Source organism: Aethalodelphis obliquidens, unplaced genomic scaffold (assembly GCF_003676395.1).
Source record: "Aethalodelphis obliquidens isolate GAN/ISIS:26980383/991018 unplaced genomic scaffold, ASM367639v1 scaffold28, whole genome shotgun sequence".
NCBI lineage: Eukaryota > Metazoa > Chordata > Mammalia > Artiodactyla > Delphinidae > Aethalodelphis > Aethalodelphis obliquidens.
In genome coordinates, this window is record NW_020837972.1 from 12,363,867 (window position 1) to 12,379,167 (window position 15,301).

General features: G+C 40.8%; 1 protein-coding gene across 1 annotated transcript in view; it reads left to right on the forward strand.

Moving 5' to 3' along the window:
- Positions 1-15,301, forward strand: part of FBXW8 (F-box and WD repeat domain containing 8) — a 114,821-nt gene that overhangs the window by 58,884 nt on the left and 40,636 nt on the right. The window contains exons 6-7 of the mRNA XM_027124697.1: positions 7,122-7,318; positions 10,491-10,697. Coding sequence (XP_026980498.1) covers positions 7,122-7,318; positions 10,491-10,697 — 404 coding nt within the window. The remainder of the gene's footprint in view (positions 1-7,121; positions 7,319-10,490; positions 10,698-15,301) is intronic.

Here is a 15,301-nt window from a genome sequence, read left to right on the forward strand (position 1 = left end):
CAGCTGCTGAGCAGACTTTATGTCTCCTCCAAAGACTGGCCATCGTTACTCATCTCCCCCTTAATGACTGTTCCTAGGCTAGGGTGAACTCAGAGTTCCTGCAGCCCTGGTGCTGCTTGTCAAGGTGGAGGGCCCTGAGCCCAGAGAGCAGTGGGACTGCCAAGCCCTACTCCTGTCTACTTTATTGGGCTGATGGCCCTCACTCATTGTGGTCTTCCGCAGTTTTTGAGAGACCCTTTTTTTTTTTTGCCTGTGTCCTTTTCATTTTTCTCATGAATGAAACGGTATTGTGATCCCAGCACTAGCTCAGGAGTCAGCATCTTTTATGCAGCCATTGAGGTTTTGTCATGGAGAAAGACAGACACCTGGTCTCCTTTCAGCTTTCCGGGTGTGGGTGTCAGCTCCAGCTCTGAGGGTTATTTATGCCTGGTTCAGGGAATGATGGCAATGACCCGTTTACTAAGTCACTACTGAGGAGCCACACAGAAGCTCCCTTTGCATTTGCTGAGAAGTTTTCTCTTGTTTCGCCTTGGCCTAGCATACGGGATAAGGGTGGTAGATACCTTTTGGAGTGTCTCCTTGCTCTGAAGCCCCTCTAGAGGTAGACATATTTATAGAATTTGAGTTGGTCTTTTGACATCAGCTGAGTAGACAAGGATGGGGACCCCAGGCCTGGGGGCAGCTGATTCATGTTCTTGGCTGAACCGTTTGGGCTGCAGACTTTAAGTCTCAATTGTGTGCTTGGAGTAGAAGACCTTGTGAAGTGGGGAATAGAGAAAGCTGCTTTGTGTAGAGAGGGGGGGATGCAGTTACAGAGAGAAGCAGAGGCAAGATGTATGGTGCAACAAGAAACGTACTACCTTGATCTGAATGTTTTCCTACTTCGGTTCTGATCCCTTTTACTGTCCAGCTGTATTTCCTGCCCTTGGGTTCCATGAAATAGCCTTGTTCCTTTTCAGCCTGTTTCCTTTTGTATTTAAACCAGTTTCAGTGGATTTGTTTCTTACAACCAAATGTTCCATTGCTAAAACATAAGACAAACATTCAGCAAACCTTTATTGATGTTCAGCCACTTTCAGTACTGTGAAGTCACTCCGTAGGAAATGTAGCAGAAAAAGGACACAATCCTGCCACTTCAGAAATCCACCCAATACTAGGAGCCAAATCCATATTAGTGCTGTGTCTGCAATATGATAAAACTTGGCCTTTCAAATGAATTTACATCAAATTTTTAAAATCATCACCTGTTTGGGAAGGAAATTTATTTGGCTCTGATAGGTATTGACTAATATTGTGCAATGTATGTGGACCCAGTTCAACTTGAAATGTCTGCGTAAGTTAGCTGCTCCTTTTTGGGAATCTTAAAATAGTTTGACAATAGGACTTATCCATTTTTAAGCTTAGCCATTGTCCCATTGCAGTTTGTGTATATATCTTTTATATTTTTGTTATATTTTCGTGACTATAACATGTCTTTCTGCAGTGAGAATTTTGTGAGAACAGAGATCATATCCCTCCTGTATGCCCCCAAACAAGATGCTTGGTGATGCCACTAGAATGTCAGCTCCATGCGGTCAGGGACTTTTTTGTTTTATTTTGTCTTGTTCACTGCAGTTTCCCCAGTGCTTGGAAAGGCAGGGGCTCAAATACGTGTTGAATGTATTGTTGCATTAACTCCTTTTTGGCTAAATATTGGTTAACATGGATAATAATCCTCTACAATATTATAAAACATTCTTATAATTCAAGTATTCACTGTTCAAGCCCCTGCAGTTTTGAGGTTGTAAAAGTAGCATGATATAAACTATATTAACTAATAAAATGACCTTTTATAAAATTAGCTTTCACTCAAGCATCCGTCCTGTTAGCTGCTGTGTCTGTTCCTGCTCACCTTGCCCATGTGTCTTGGGGTCAAATATCCGACAACACCGTTGCAAAGTGAAATTGCACATCTTGCAAAAGCTGCAGGATTTAATAATGTTAAAAGTGGTAAGGGGAAGAGCAGTAGAAGTGGTAATTACATGGGTAAATATAAATGGCTTTTTTTGTTATTTCTCTTTAAAAGACAATTGCCTGCTTATGCAAAAATAGTAACAATGTATGTGGGGTTTATAACATACAGTAGAAATAAAAAGTGTGGCAACAATAGCAGAGAGGCTAGGAGGGAGGAAATGGAAGTGCGCTGCTTCACTGTACGTGAAGTGGTGTAATATCGCTTGAAGGTAGACTGGTAGTTACAGATGCGTGCTAAAGACCTAAAGCAACAACTAAAATAAACACAAAGAGTTTTGGCTAATAAACCAACAAAGGAATTAAAAGGAAATAAACACATAATTAATCCAAATACTCAGTCCAAAAGAAGGCAGAAAAAGGGGGAAAGGAAGCAAAGAACAAATGGGACAGATAGAAAACAAGCGGCAAAATGGTAGATTAAACCCATCCTTACCGATAATCACATTAAAGATAAGTAGTCTAAATACCCCAGTTAAAAGCAAGATCAGTTAAATGCCATCTACAAGAAACCCACTTTAGATATAAAGACAACACAAAGTGAAAGGACAGAAAAACACATAGCATGCTAACACTAACCGAAAGAAAGTTGGAGTGACTATATCAATATCAAAGTGGATTTCAGAGCAAAGAACATAACACAAAGAGGGACATTTCATGTAATACAGGGTCACTTCATCAAGAGGACACAACAGTCCTAAATGTTAATGCACCTAAAAGTGATCTTGGAGGACTGTGCAAACGATAGTGGCACTGATGACAAGTGAGGATCTGGCCGAGTTACACACTTAATAGCTGCAGTAGAGAAAACAGACAAAGATCATGACACAACAGGCATTCAGAAGAGAAGGAGGTGACCATTAAATAGATGGCACCCAGAATATATTTTCTAAAAAGACCCTTCTTAGAATAGCTCTGCAACCTTGTGGTAAAGGGGATTTTGTTGCATACAATTCTGTTGGGGAAATGAAGCCAACAAAACCAGTACTTGATTAGTAATGAAAAATGTGTTTATAGATAAACTCCATGTGTGCTTCGAGTGAGCTGTGGTTGAATAACTTCCACACTTGGCAGAACACAGGTTAAGTTTATGTCAGTTACTCATGGACTCATGGTTACTTCATGCACTTGTAAATGTAGCCGCTTATCCTGCACTTTCTTTTTTTTTTTTTTTTTTGTGGTACGCGGGCCTCTCACTGTTGTGACCTCTCCCGTTGTGGAGCACAGGCTCTGGACGCGCAGGCTCAGCGGCCATGGCTCACGGGCGCAGCCGCTCCGCAGCATGTGGGATCTTCCCGGACCGGGGCACGAACCCGTGTCCCCTGCATCGGCAGGCGGACTCTCAACCACTGCGCCACCAGGGAAGCCCTCATCCTGCACTTTCTAGCTAACTTCCAGCCCAGCCACTTCACGTACCAAGTGGCTTTGGACCAGTTGTTGAACCACTCAGAGCTTCTGTTTCTTCTGTTTTGTCAAACGAAGATAATGATGCTCTTCCCAAGATGGAAGTTAGCGCTGAAGGAGAGGAGACAAGTGATTGAACAGTCAGAGGCTTCATGCAATAGTGGTTGCTTTACTGTTTTATTGTAATGTCTGCAAACAAATGCAGTGCAGGCCTATTTGGAAGAGGCACATCCTGGAATGTGCCTGTCTCCTATTTAATGTGTAGAGTCATTGGCATTTTTTGCAGTGTATTTGCTTCTTCTGAGTCAAAATGGAAAGAATTAGCTAAAATATTTGCCAGAGGAATGTGTTGTGGAGCCTTCTGCAATCTGCTTATCCCCCAAGTTTATCATAATTCTTAGAAGAGTGCACTGTTTTACATCTGAAGCAACATTTAACTTGAAGAAAGCTCTGCTTTTGTTTGTAATCACCTACTTAGCCTACTGACAGTTTGAAAGGCTTGCAAAGCAACCCACAAGTATTGTTTTCTTCTGACTCAATGTATTTATTTAGTGATGAATGATACCTTATGGTAAGATCCTAAGTTCAAAGCATTTACTGTTTAAGGACAAAGTACAAGACAAGAAAAATGGGAAGAGGGATTGCAAAAAGATGAGAAGTGAAAGCTTTATTTTAGAAAGTTGTAGGAAGTAGGACTGGATTTATGGATGGGCAGTAGAGAGGAGATTAGTGTTATTAATAGATTAAATATGTTCTATAACATGGCAGGCACTATAGAATACATAAAAATGTAGAAATGCTTGGTCTGTCTCCAGTATTTTGTGTGGTTTATCTCCTTTAATCTGCCCAACAGTCCTGTGTAATGGGTAATGTTACCTTCAGTTTTACAGGTGAAAAAACAGGCTCTCAGCTTTAAGTAACTTGCCCAAGGCCTTCAGCTAGCAAGCAGCGGAGCTGGATTTGAACTCAAACAACCACAGACTGTGTTATCTGCACACAATTATTTTCAGTGATTTTTGAAAAATAAAATCAGTTGGAATTGGAACAGGACATTATCCAGCATGATGCAGAAAGTAATTATTTTCTTGAATAAAGCTTTGTGGGTAAAAAGGTAGCTTAGTGGATGGGAGTGGTAAAAAGAAATTATTTGGCAAGAAAAGAATAAGTGGCCCTCCAAATACAGAAAAATTTATATTTCTGATAGAAAAGTGTAAGTTCCTGCAGACAGCTGGTTCTCAAACTTGGGCATATATCCCAGAGTTTGCTGCCCAAGAACCTGCATTTCTAATAAGCCCCCAAGTGTTGCTGATGCTGCTTGTCCAGGGTCTACACTTGGATATCATTGCTGTAGACAGTTTGAGAAGGGTGGAGACACAGCCACTGTGTGGAAGAGGAATTCATCTGGGGAGCAGCATTCAGGGGGCTGGGGAGAAGGGTGTATAGTATGTGGGTAAATCGTGGTGTTTTTTGTTTTTTGTTTTTTTTTTTTTTGACTGCTCCACCCATGCATCTTGCAGGATCTTAGTTCCCTGACCAGGGATTGAACCCGGGCCGCCGGCAGTGGAAGCGTGGAGTCCTAACCACTGGACTGCCAGGGAATTCCTTAAATCATGGTTTTTAACAAGTCTGGGATAGTCAAGCTCGTGTTTTAGACTATGCAAAATAAAACATCTCTGCTAACTGTGGCTAAAAGAAGGTGGTGGTGAGGAGGGATGTAAAATACTTATAGGAACCTCTTAGAATGTGGGTTAGTGGCTGTTTTCAGATGTTGCTAGTGTCTAGGTCAGTGCCTGGCATATAGAAAGTGCTCAATAATAATTCCTTGCATGTTACTTCACCTCTTAGAATGGCTGTCATCAAAGACAAGAGTAGCAAATGGTGAGGGTGTGGAGAAAAGGGAGCCCTCATGCAGTGTTAGTGGGCATGTAAACTGGTGCAGCCACTGTGGAAAACAGTATGGAGTTTCCTCAAAGAATTAACAATAGAACTACCATGTGATCCAGCGATTTGACTTCTGGGTATATATCTGAAAGAAATGAAATCACTATGTTGAAGAGATATCTGCACCCTCGTGTTCACTCACAATAGCCAAGACATGGAAACAACCTAAGTGTCCGTTGACAGATGAGTGGATAAAGAAGATGTGGTGTATGTATACAGTGGAACACTACTCAGCCATAACCAAGGAGGAAATCCTGCTATTTGCAGCAACATAGATGGATCTTGAGGGCATTATGCTAAGTGAGATAAGAGAAAAAAAAAAATGCTGTATGATCTCATTTATATGTGGAATCTTAAAAAAAAGAAGAACCTCATAGAAACAGAGATCAGATTTGTGGTTGCCAGGAGTAGAGGAATTGGTTGAAGGTGGTCAAAAGGTACAAACTTCCAGTTATAAAATAAATAAGTTCTGGGGATGTAATGTACAGCATGATGACTATAGGTAATAATACTGTATTGTGTATTTGAAAGTTGCTGAGAGAATAGATCTTAAAAGTTCTCATTATAAGGAAAAGGACATTTGTAACTATGTGAGGTGATGTTAACTAAACTTATTGTGGTAATCATTTCACAGTATATACATATATCAAATCATTCTGTTGTACACCTTAAGCTTATATAATGTTCTGTGTCAATTATATTTTAACAAAACTAGAAAAAAATCTGTTGCATAGACAAATAAGGGAATGAATTAAGAACTCCATATGTTAAAACTACTGAACAATTATGGCCTCGCATTCTTCTTAGATCTCTCATAAAAGTATTTTTTAAAAATTTATCTTTTTGGCAAGGATAATTTTGGGGAAATTTTTCAGAATATACAAGGGGATGTTATAGTAAATTTCTCTCCTACTCTTGTCCCTTTTCCCTGGTTTCTTTCCTTAGAGGCCTTAACAATTTCTTTTTCATTGTTAGGTTTCTTAAGTATCCTTCCAGGATACTCTGTGTATACATTTGTGTGTATGTGTGCTTGTACATTTTTTAAAATGCAAAAGTAACATAGCATACTATACCACTATTCTGCCCTTCCTTTTTTCATTTAACAGTATATTTTGTTGATCATTTTATATAGCTCATGTATAAGGCTGACTCTTTTAATTGCTCACTTTATTTAAATTCCAAACTATGGAGGTACCATTATTTAAGTATTTCTCTATTGGTGGACATTTAGGTAGCTTCCAATCTTTTGACATAATTTAAAACGTAGTAACTATCTTATATACATTTGTGATTTGGTAGATATTATCAAATTGCCTCCAGAGTTAGTTGAAATAGTTCACATTCCTGTGAACAATTTAAGAGAAAGCCTGTTTCCCCATATCCTCAAAAACAAAACGTTTTATGAAATTTTTTGTCTTTGTCAATTTGATTGGTGAAAAATAGTATCCTATTTTAGTTTTTATTTTTCTAATTGTGAGTGAATTTTTATATTTATTTTTTAAATGTTTATATGTCAACTGCATTTCTTTTTCTATGAACACCATAGCACACTCATGTCCTTTGCTCACTTTTCAGTTGCTTTTTTCTTATTGAATCTTAGAAGCTCTTTATATATTAAGGAAATAGGCTCTTTGTTATATGTAATGCAGATTTTTTTTACCAATTTATTATTTATCTTTTATATTTTCTTTATGTTGCATGATTATTTTATAATTGTGCATACTAAATGAATTTAAAATTGTTACCTGAATTTTTTTTCTACATAGGATTTCTTAATATTTGGGATCTAAGGACTGGAAGGTATCCTATTCATCGTTTTGAGCATGATGCAAGAATACAAGCACTAGCCCTCAGCCAGGAAGATGCAACTGTTGCCACAGCTTCTGCTTTTGATGTCGTAATGTTACGCCCCAATGAGGAGGGATATTGGCAAATAGCTGCAGAATTTGAAGTTCAGAAACTGGTGAGCTTTTAGTCTGGTCATTTTATTTTTCATTCTTAGAATCTCTGGGTCTGATATAAACAGATAGTAATGATGTTGGCAGTGCTCATTCACTCAGGGCTTTCTGTGGGCCTCATGTCCATAAATTTCACAACAGCCTTGCAAAATAAGTAGTTGTATTTTCCTCATTTACCAAGCAGCCAATAAAATCTTAGAGCAGTGAATTGACTTGCCCCTGATAAGAAGTTGTGATTCTGACCTCAAGGCTGACATCGGGGTTGCAGTTTCTCATCACTGTGGTCCTCAGCCTCCTTCACATTAACAGAACGTTCACCCCTGGAAATCTGAGATCAGGATCTGGCCTGATACATAAGTGAAGATGAGTTCAGTGGTACCATCGCAGGCTATATGGGAAAGAAAGTTTCCATCCTACACTTTCTCCATCCGAAGATTTTCTCACTTGGCATTAAGGGTAACTCTTGAGTGAGTATAGATTCAAGTCGGTGTTAATCGGGTAGCCGTGTTCCATGACGTCATACGTGAAGCTCCGTTAACCTTACTAGTTCATTACGTAGAGCCTGTTTCTGAGTTCACTTGTACATGAGCCTCAACATTTGCATGGTGGGAGATGATTTGGTGGTAAGAAGGAGGAGCTGAAATCTGTCTATGCTGAATTTGGATTTAATTTAAAGCAAACTTGATTTCGGCACTGGTGGGGGAGTGAACAGAAAAGCCAGCGCTGAATAATGAACTGATGGCCTGACCTGGAACAAATCCTGTTCCTCTCCCTTTTCCCCTGGTGAAAATCTTGTTAGACATGAATAACTAAAAAGCCATGGCATCACTGCTTCACCTCTGTAAGCTGCTTGTGCCTTTAATGCTCAGCCTCTGCGGTTCTAGTGTAGTGTTCTCAAAACTGCCTGATGCTGTCTTCTTCTCTTGGAGTTTTATTAGAAAAATGTGAAAGTACCATATTTCTGTCTGTTCTCAAAACTACATAGTGCTTGTTATTTGGTTTCTGCCTAAAGAACACTGTAGATAGATCAACAATAGCTATATGAACTCAGACAATTACTTGAGACGTGAGTCCCTTCAGAAAGTGCAAATCCGGCCTTGGCAATAAGGTGGCATCCTGGCATCGACCGGAAGCTTTCTGAAGTTGTTTACAGTTCCCAGAAGATGGCACAACCGCAGTCAGTCTGAGCCTCTTGGTCTATCACACATCCAGCATGAAGGTGAATTAAATGGCTAGACTGAGGATGTTGATTTTAGGAAAGCAAGAAGTGATTTTTAGGATGGGGGAGAGAGGAATGAAGCAGCCGTTGCTGGAGCCCTGTGTTATAATGCTCTTTATGTGTTATTTCTCACCCTGGATGAGGGCTGGCCACAGAATGTACTGTCTCTGGAAAAGGCAGCCCCTGGCCTGGGCTGCTGGGCCATCTTTGTCTTCCTCAGATAGGCTCCCTGAATCACAGTGGCAGTGTTCCCAGGTGGTAATACTGGCCTAGAACAGCTGTCCTTCGCGATGGGCCCTCGGCTGGGGATGTGGGGCCACTACTCACACTGTGGGTCCTCAGGGCTAGCAGAGCCACCCAGATGTTTACTCTCTCGAGCGCTTGTGGACAGTTCTCAGGATTCAGGTCTTTGAACTCGTTTCGCTTCTTGTCAGGGACCATGGATTTTCATAATCACATAGGTGGCTTACCTTCTGCTTCTGTACTCTCAGAATTTACTCAGGGAGGTGAAAACCCGATGTAAACTGCACTCGGGGGAAGCATGCCACTTAACGAACATAGGAAAGCAAGTTACTCTTAAAGGCAGCTCCTCATACCTACGCAGATTAGAGAAAGTAGTAGCAGTGATGCGGCTGGAGGACTGTGTGGCATAAAAGTGCTTGCAGTGGCCTTCCTACCCTAGGATGGCACTGAAACCGGGAGAAAGTAGATAACTCGGGTGCTTTTAACCTTTTAGGAACACATTTTTGCTATTTGCACGAATGTTAAAATGTGATTTTGGGGCTTCCCTGGTGGCGCAGTGGTTGAGAGTCCGCCTGCTGATGCAGGGGACGCGGGTTCGTGCCCCGGTCCGGGAAGATCCCACATGTCGCTGAGCGGCTAGGCCCGTAAGCCATGGCTGCTGAGCCTGCGCATCCGGAGCCTGTGCTCCGCAACGGGAGAGGCCACAACAGTGAGAGGCCTGCGTACTGCACAAATAAATAAAATGTGATTTTGGCTAATTTGGAACTGAGTGAATTTTATGTTATTTATTCAGTTTCTTGTGAAAAAAATAAAAACTTTTATTTTTGAATAGTTATTCTAGCCTCGTGGTTCAGAATTTAAAAAACACAATAAGGTTTACAGTAAGAATCTCCTTTCCACTCTGTCCCACAACTCATTTCCGTCCCTGAAGGCAGCCGTTGTTAGTTAGATTTGTGCATGTATAAGACAAGCGTGTCACAGGCTTCCTCTGCCCCACCTTTACACATAGTAGCACACTGTGAATCCTGTTACCTTGTTTTTTTCCCCCAAATTTATCTTAGAGGTGACCCCGTTTTTATGAGTTTATAAAGGTTGTCTTCCTGCTTTTTTCTGTGACCACATGGTATTCCAATACATGGATGTACTGTAAGTAATTTAATTAGTCCCTTAGTAAGGCATGTTTAGGGTTTTCTAGTTTTTAGCTATGACCAACTAGTGCTACAGCAAATAATGTTGTACACAGTCGTTTTGCATAAATGTGCGTTTATTTGTAAATAAATTCCTAGAAGTGACTTGCTGTGTCAGAGCCTATGCTCATCTGACATTGTGTTAAGTGTTCCCAGATTTTGGACCAGATTACATCCCACCAACCTTAGTGGGATCCATAAATGTGGTTGTCCCCTCTCCACTTCCAGCCCAATGTCTTATCAGACTAATTGACCTTTACTGATATGACAGATGAAAATGCTATCTTGGTGAATTTTCACCTTTTATTTCTCTTGTTAGGAGTGTGTTGTGTTTCTTTTACGATGAGCATCTTTTCATTTGTGTAGGAGCTGTGTTTCACTTCCTGTGAACTGGCCCTTGGCCCGTCTTTTTCTGTTGGGTTGCTGGTCTTCTCATTGATGTGTAGGAGGAATTGTGTATTTTTGAGCAAGTCAGGATGAATTGTAGGTAAGACCTGAAGGACTAAAATGACTCTTATTCTTTAACAGGTTGACTACCTTGAAATAGTTCCAGATACTGGAAGGTATCCTGTGGCCGTAGCCACTGCTGGAGATCTGGTATACCTGCTAAAAGCCGAAGACTCTGCCAGAACCCTCCATTATGTCTACGGGCAGCCTGTCACATGTCTAGATGTCTCCTCCAACCAGGCTGCTTTTGGTGTGAAGAGTCTGGGATGGGTGTACGAAGGAAACAAGGTACAAAAATAGCAAGATGTGCAATTAACAAAAAAGATTTTCGATTTTATTTTTTTAAAGGCAATTTAAAAATTAAAAATCTCTAATATATTTTTAAAAGATGTGTTCAGGCAATATATATCAGCCTGGTTAAAAAAAATTCAGGTAGTTCAAAATGATATAAGTAATTGTTTTCTTTCTCTTCCCTTCCCCCAGCCCTACTCCACAGAAGAAACTATTAACAGTTTTTAGGTATCCATCTAGAAAATTTTAATGCATATATATACATTTATACACTAAAAAACATACCTTTGTTGAAATGAGATCATAGTGTACATACTGTTCTGTGCCCAACGTTTTTATTCAGTAATGTACCCTGGAGAGCATTCCATGTGAGCTCCTTCTCCCTAGAATTCCAGCGATGCTTACAACCCGTAGTCTGCTTAACCAGTCTCCTCACTAGTGGGCATTTAGGTTGCTTTCTCTGTTTGGGCTGTTATAGACAGCGCTACAGTGTTTGTTGCAACTTGTAAATCTCTAGGATAAATTGCTAGCAGTTATGTTGCTTGGTCAGAGGGTTGATGGACATTGCCAAGTTGCCTTCTAAAAAGGTTGCATCAAAATTTATATTCTTATCCACAGTTTGTAAAAGTGCCTCTGATACTCTTTCAGCCAGAAACAAGGAGATAAGTTTTTAATTGAAATTCTTTGCATGATGACTCAATTTTATCACTACTTAGTATTTTACCATCCTGACTGCAGGCCAAGTACTTAGTCTTAAAGCTGACTTACAGAACTCTTTCTCTTCCAGTGGAATCGGGGGAGAGGGATAAAGGTTCGTTTTATTTTGCTTTTCCTCCAGTTTGCTGGGTCTTGACCCTGCTGGCAGTGGGTGTAACCCTGGGAAGGAACTTCTCTGAGCCAGCAGCTCCTCTGACGACGTCCTTCTCCCAAGGAAGGAGGCCCTTTTCACGTAGCAGTGTTGTGAAGTGGAAAAGAGCCAGTCTCTGGATGCACACCGTCTGCGTTCCAGCTGCAGGCCTACCACCTGCTACCCTGTGTGACCTTAAACAGGTTGCTTAACCCTCATTATGCCTCAGTTCCCTCATTTGTAAAAGGGAGTTCATAATGGTACCTACTTCACAGAATTGTAGGATTAAATGAAAACATATGTGTAAAGCTTTAAGCATAGTACCTGGCATTGGAGTTAACGATCACTGTGTGCTTCCTGTTCTTTCTGGCTCTCATAGTTTGAGTCTAGCCTCTGGTTGTGATTTTTACATCTTGTTTCTCCTGTGCAGCCACCTGTAAGGTCAAATCTCACCTATCTAGGTGTTCACTGGTTTTGCAACATGGACTCCAATTATATGTGCTTCACCCAGGAAGCTAGATGAAGCCGTAGAAACTACATGTGGCTTAGTTTAGTCTCACTTGAGAAGGGACCCCTTTGTGCTCGAGCTGGCCTGCTTCGCTGGAGCATAGTCAGCATATCTTAGCTGGAAAGTCTGTGATGAAGTCATTCCTGTGTTTTGTCTTCCCAGGACGTGGGGGGAAAGGGACAGCAGTTGGTTTCCTAAGGCAGTTTCCTTTCTTGGCCTTCGAAAACACTTTCTTTTCTGATCCCTGGTGAGCTCATTTGATGAGAGGAGAGAGACTGTTTGCTTTCTAATTTTTCATCCATCATGCTTTCAAGTTTCAGTTATCTCACTTATTTCTCGAGTTCTCAGTGTAGTGAGGTGATAGTTTATTTAATCCTAGCCTGGTTTAAATTTTTCATATTTTTAATAAACTTTTCACCTAACAGGTTCTATTTCTCTGACTTACCTGAGTGGATCTGTTTCTATAGTGATACAGTTGCAGTGGATATATTTGAGAAACCAGTTAAAGGGATAGCTCAGCACAAAATTAGATTGGAAAAAAAAATAGACTGGGAGCATCCTTTAGGTGTTGATGTAAGTAAGCACTTTCTTGGATGCCTCTCAACATTTCCAACCCAATTAAAAAGCATTAATTATAAGAATTAGCTGATTCTTCTGTTAATTTGATAAAAATTCATTATTAAAAGTTTATAGTCCCTCTAATAACTTGTTAGCGGGTAGTTTTCATTGGTGTTTTAAAATTAAGAGTGGAAGTAAATTTGCTACAAGAATGTGTTTAAGTGCCTCTTTGAAATCTGACAGTAGCATTTAGTCATGCAAGTATTTTGAGTACACCAGCAAACCTTCAAACACTTGTGTGGGTGGATGGGTCGTTGTTAGTAGTGCTGGTGGTAACTGCATTGAGATGCTTTTCCAACATGAACGCCACCCACTTGAACGTGAGGGAAGCCAAGCTTTAACTGTGAAACTTTCCTTATTTTTGCAGAGGTAGGACTTTCTGTCTGATTATGTTTAATGGATTTTCTGCTTCCTCAGAAAACCCAACATTTCTGTGTGAATTAAGCCATGTAATGGGTGGCTCTGTGAGATTTTAGTAGCATCCTGCCACCCCATAACGTACTGTCATAATTCTTCAGTCTTATGTGCAGGCTCTGTGTCACCTTGCTTGTGAGCTCCACGCTTTGGTCCTGTCGGTCTCCATCCGGCCTGGCAGCACGTTTTACTAGGTTGGTATGAGACTGGGAGCAGTAGAGTTTGCCTGGAGCTGTGTCCATGTGAGGGTTTGTGTCTGTGCCTCTGGGCCTGTATGTTTACGATTCAGATGAAGGCTTTATGAGAACACAGAGTCTGGTTTATCTTCCTTTGTACCTGATACAGAACTGGGGGTTAGCTAGAGTCCACTGTTGATTAACTGTGATAAAAGCAGACATGAAGTTCAAATGTTGGTAATAGAATTTTAGTCAGGAACTGAAATTTCCCTGACCTGTAGGACTATTTCAGCAGTGTTACTTTTGTTTACTTGGAAAATGTCTTTACACCATATGATGATCACATTAGCATTTTATAGACACCACAGCTGTCTGAGCATCAGTCATAATGGTTCAGACTCATCCGTTCACATATCTACTAGCCAGCCTGTCATGTATTTATCACAGAGAGTTACAGAGCACCAGTTGTGTCCTGGCACCGGAGCATTAAAACAACATTGTGCACAGATTTCAGCAGACGGGTATTTGTCAAGTAACTTAGCTCTGTTAGTAAACATACTTAGTTTTCTAAGGAAATGAAACCAAGTAACTGAGCAGAAGTTTATCCATTTAATCTTAAGAAAAGGCTTGTGAATACCGCTGGTTCAGTCATTTCTAGCTCTGGTGGGAAGGCTCAGAGCAGGTGTTAGTGCTCTCACGTTAGGGGCCACACTTGGGTTTGCCAGCATGTTCTTTCTTTGGCCACGTAAAGTTGTAGGAAAAAAAAGGCTATTATCTATTTGCACTCTTTCTTAAAAGAGCAGATCTTTAAACATCTTTAAAAAAATATTTTTTGACTAGGTAATGCATTCACCTGATTCAGAAATCAAAAGACATGAAAGGAAGGGTGTGCAGTGGGATGACTCCTTCCCACTCTTTTCAACCTGCCACCCAGTTTCTCTTCCTGGAGCAGCTAAATCAGTGTTGCCGGTGTCTTGCACATCCTTCCAGAGATTTTTTATGCATATGTAAGCAAATTGTCCATACATGCCCTCAATCCTCTCTTTCTAAAAAATATAAATAGTAAAATACTCTATTTTTGTCCTGCCTCTTGCTTTTTTGTGCAACAGAATCTCTTAGAGATGATTTCATCATTTCTTATAACATAATAAAGAACTTCCTGGTAGGTTTTTTTTATTTTTTGCAATTTTATGATATTGCACCTTGTAGTTGTACCTTAAGTAATTCTGCGACCCTACCCCCTATTGATGGATGTTAGCTTACTCCCAGTCTTTTGCTATTGTGACCAACACTTGGTCCACATGAATGTATTTGTAGGATTAGTTCCTCAAAGTAAAGACTTGCTGGGTCAGAGGGTGCTGTGCCTTCATGATTTTGATAGCTGTTGCCCTCTATAGTAGGTGTTCCTTGGAAAGTGGAGGATGGCAGTGCATCCCATTCTCCTAGCAGTTCCTTAACATCTTTCCTCTCACAGGCTTTACAGAAGGGTCACAACAAAATGAGGCCAGAAGGAATAAACAGAGCTCTGTCTGGTCCTGCCTTCGTTTAAGTTATTTTGTAGCTCTCTGCTTTGAGGATGAATGACCTCATCTAGAATCACATGCTTTACCTAGAATCAGTGCAGTGGGACTGACAGCCTTATCAGACCACCATTAGGGTGGACAGAGCTACCGCACACACTGATATGTGCCCCTTCTCGGCTTGTTTGCTACCATTTGAGGGAGAACCCATGGTTCTTTAAAGACAGTAGGCTCATCTGCCTCTTTTTTGTAAAATGAGGAGGGTTGGACATGTGACTTTTGGTCTCCTGTCCAGCACCCACGTTCCTTGATTCTTTTTTTTTTTAATTAATTTATTTATTGGCTGCGTTGGGTCTTCGTTGCCGTGTGCAGGCTTTCTCTAGTTGGGGTGAGCGGGGGCTACTCCTTGTTGTGGTGCGCGGGCTTCTCATTGTCGTGGCTTCTCTTGCTGCGGAGCATGGGCTCTAGGCGCGTAGGCTTCAGTAGTTGTGGCACGTGGGCTCAGTAGTTGTGGCTTG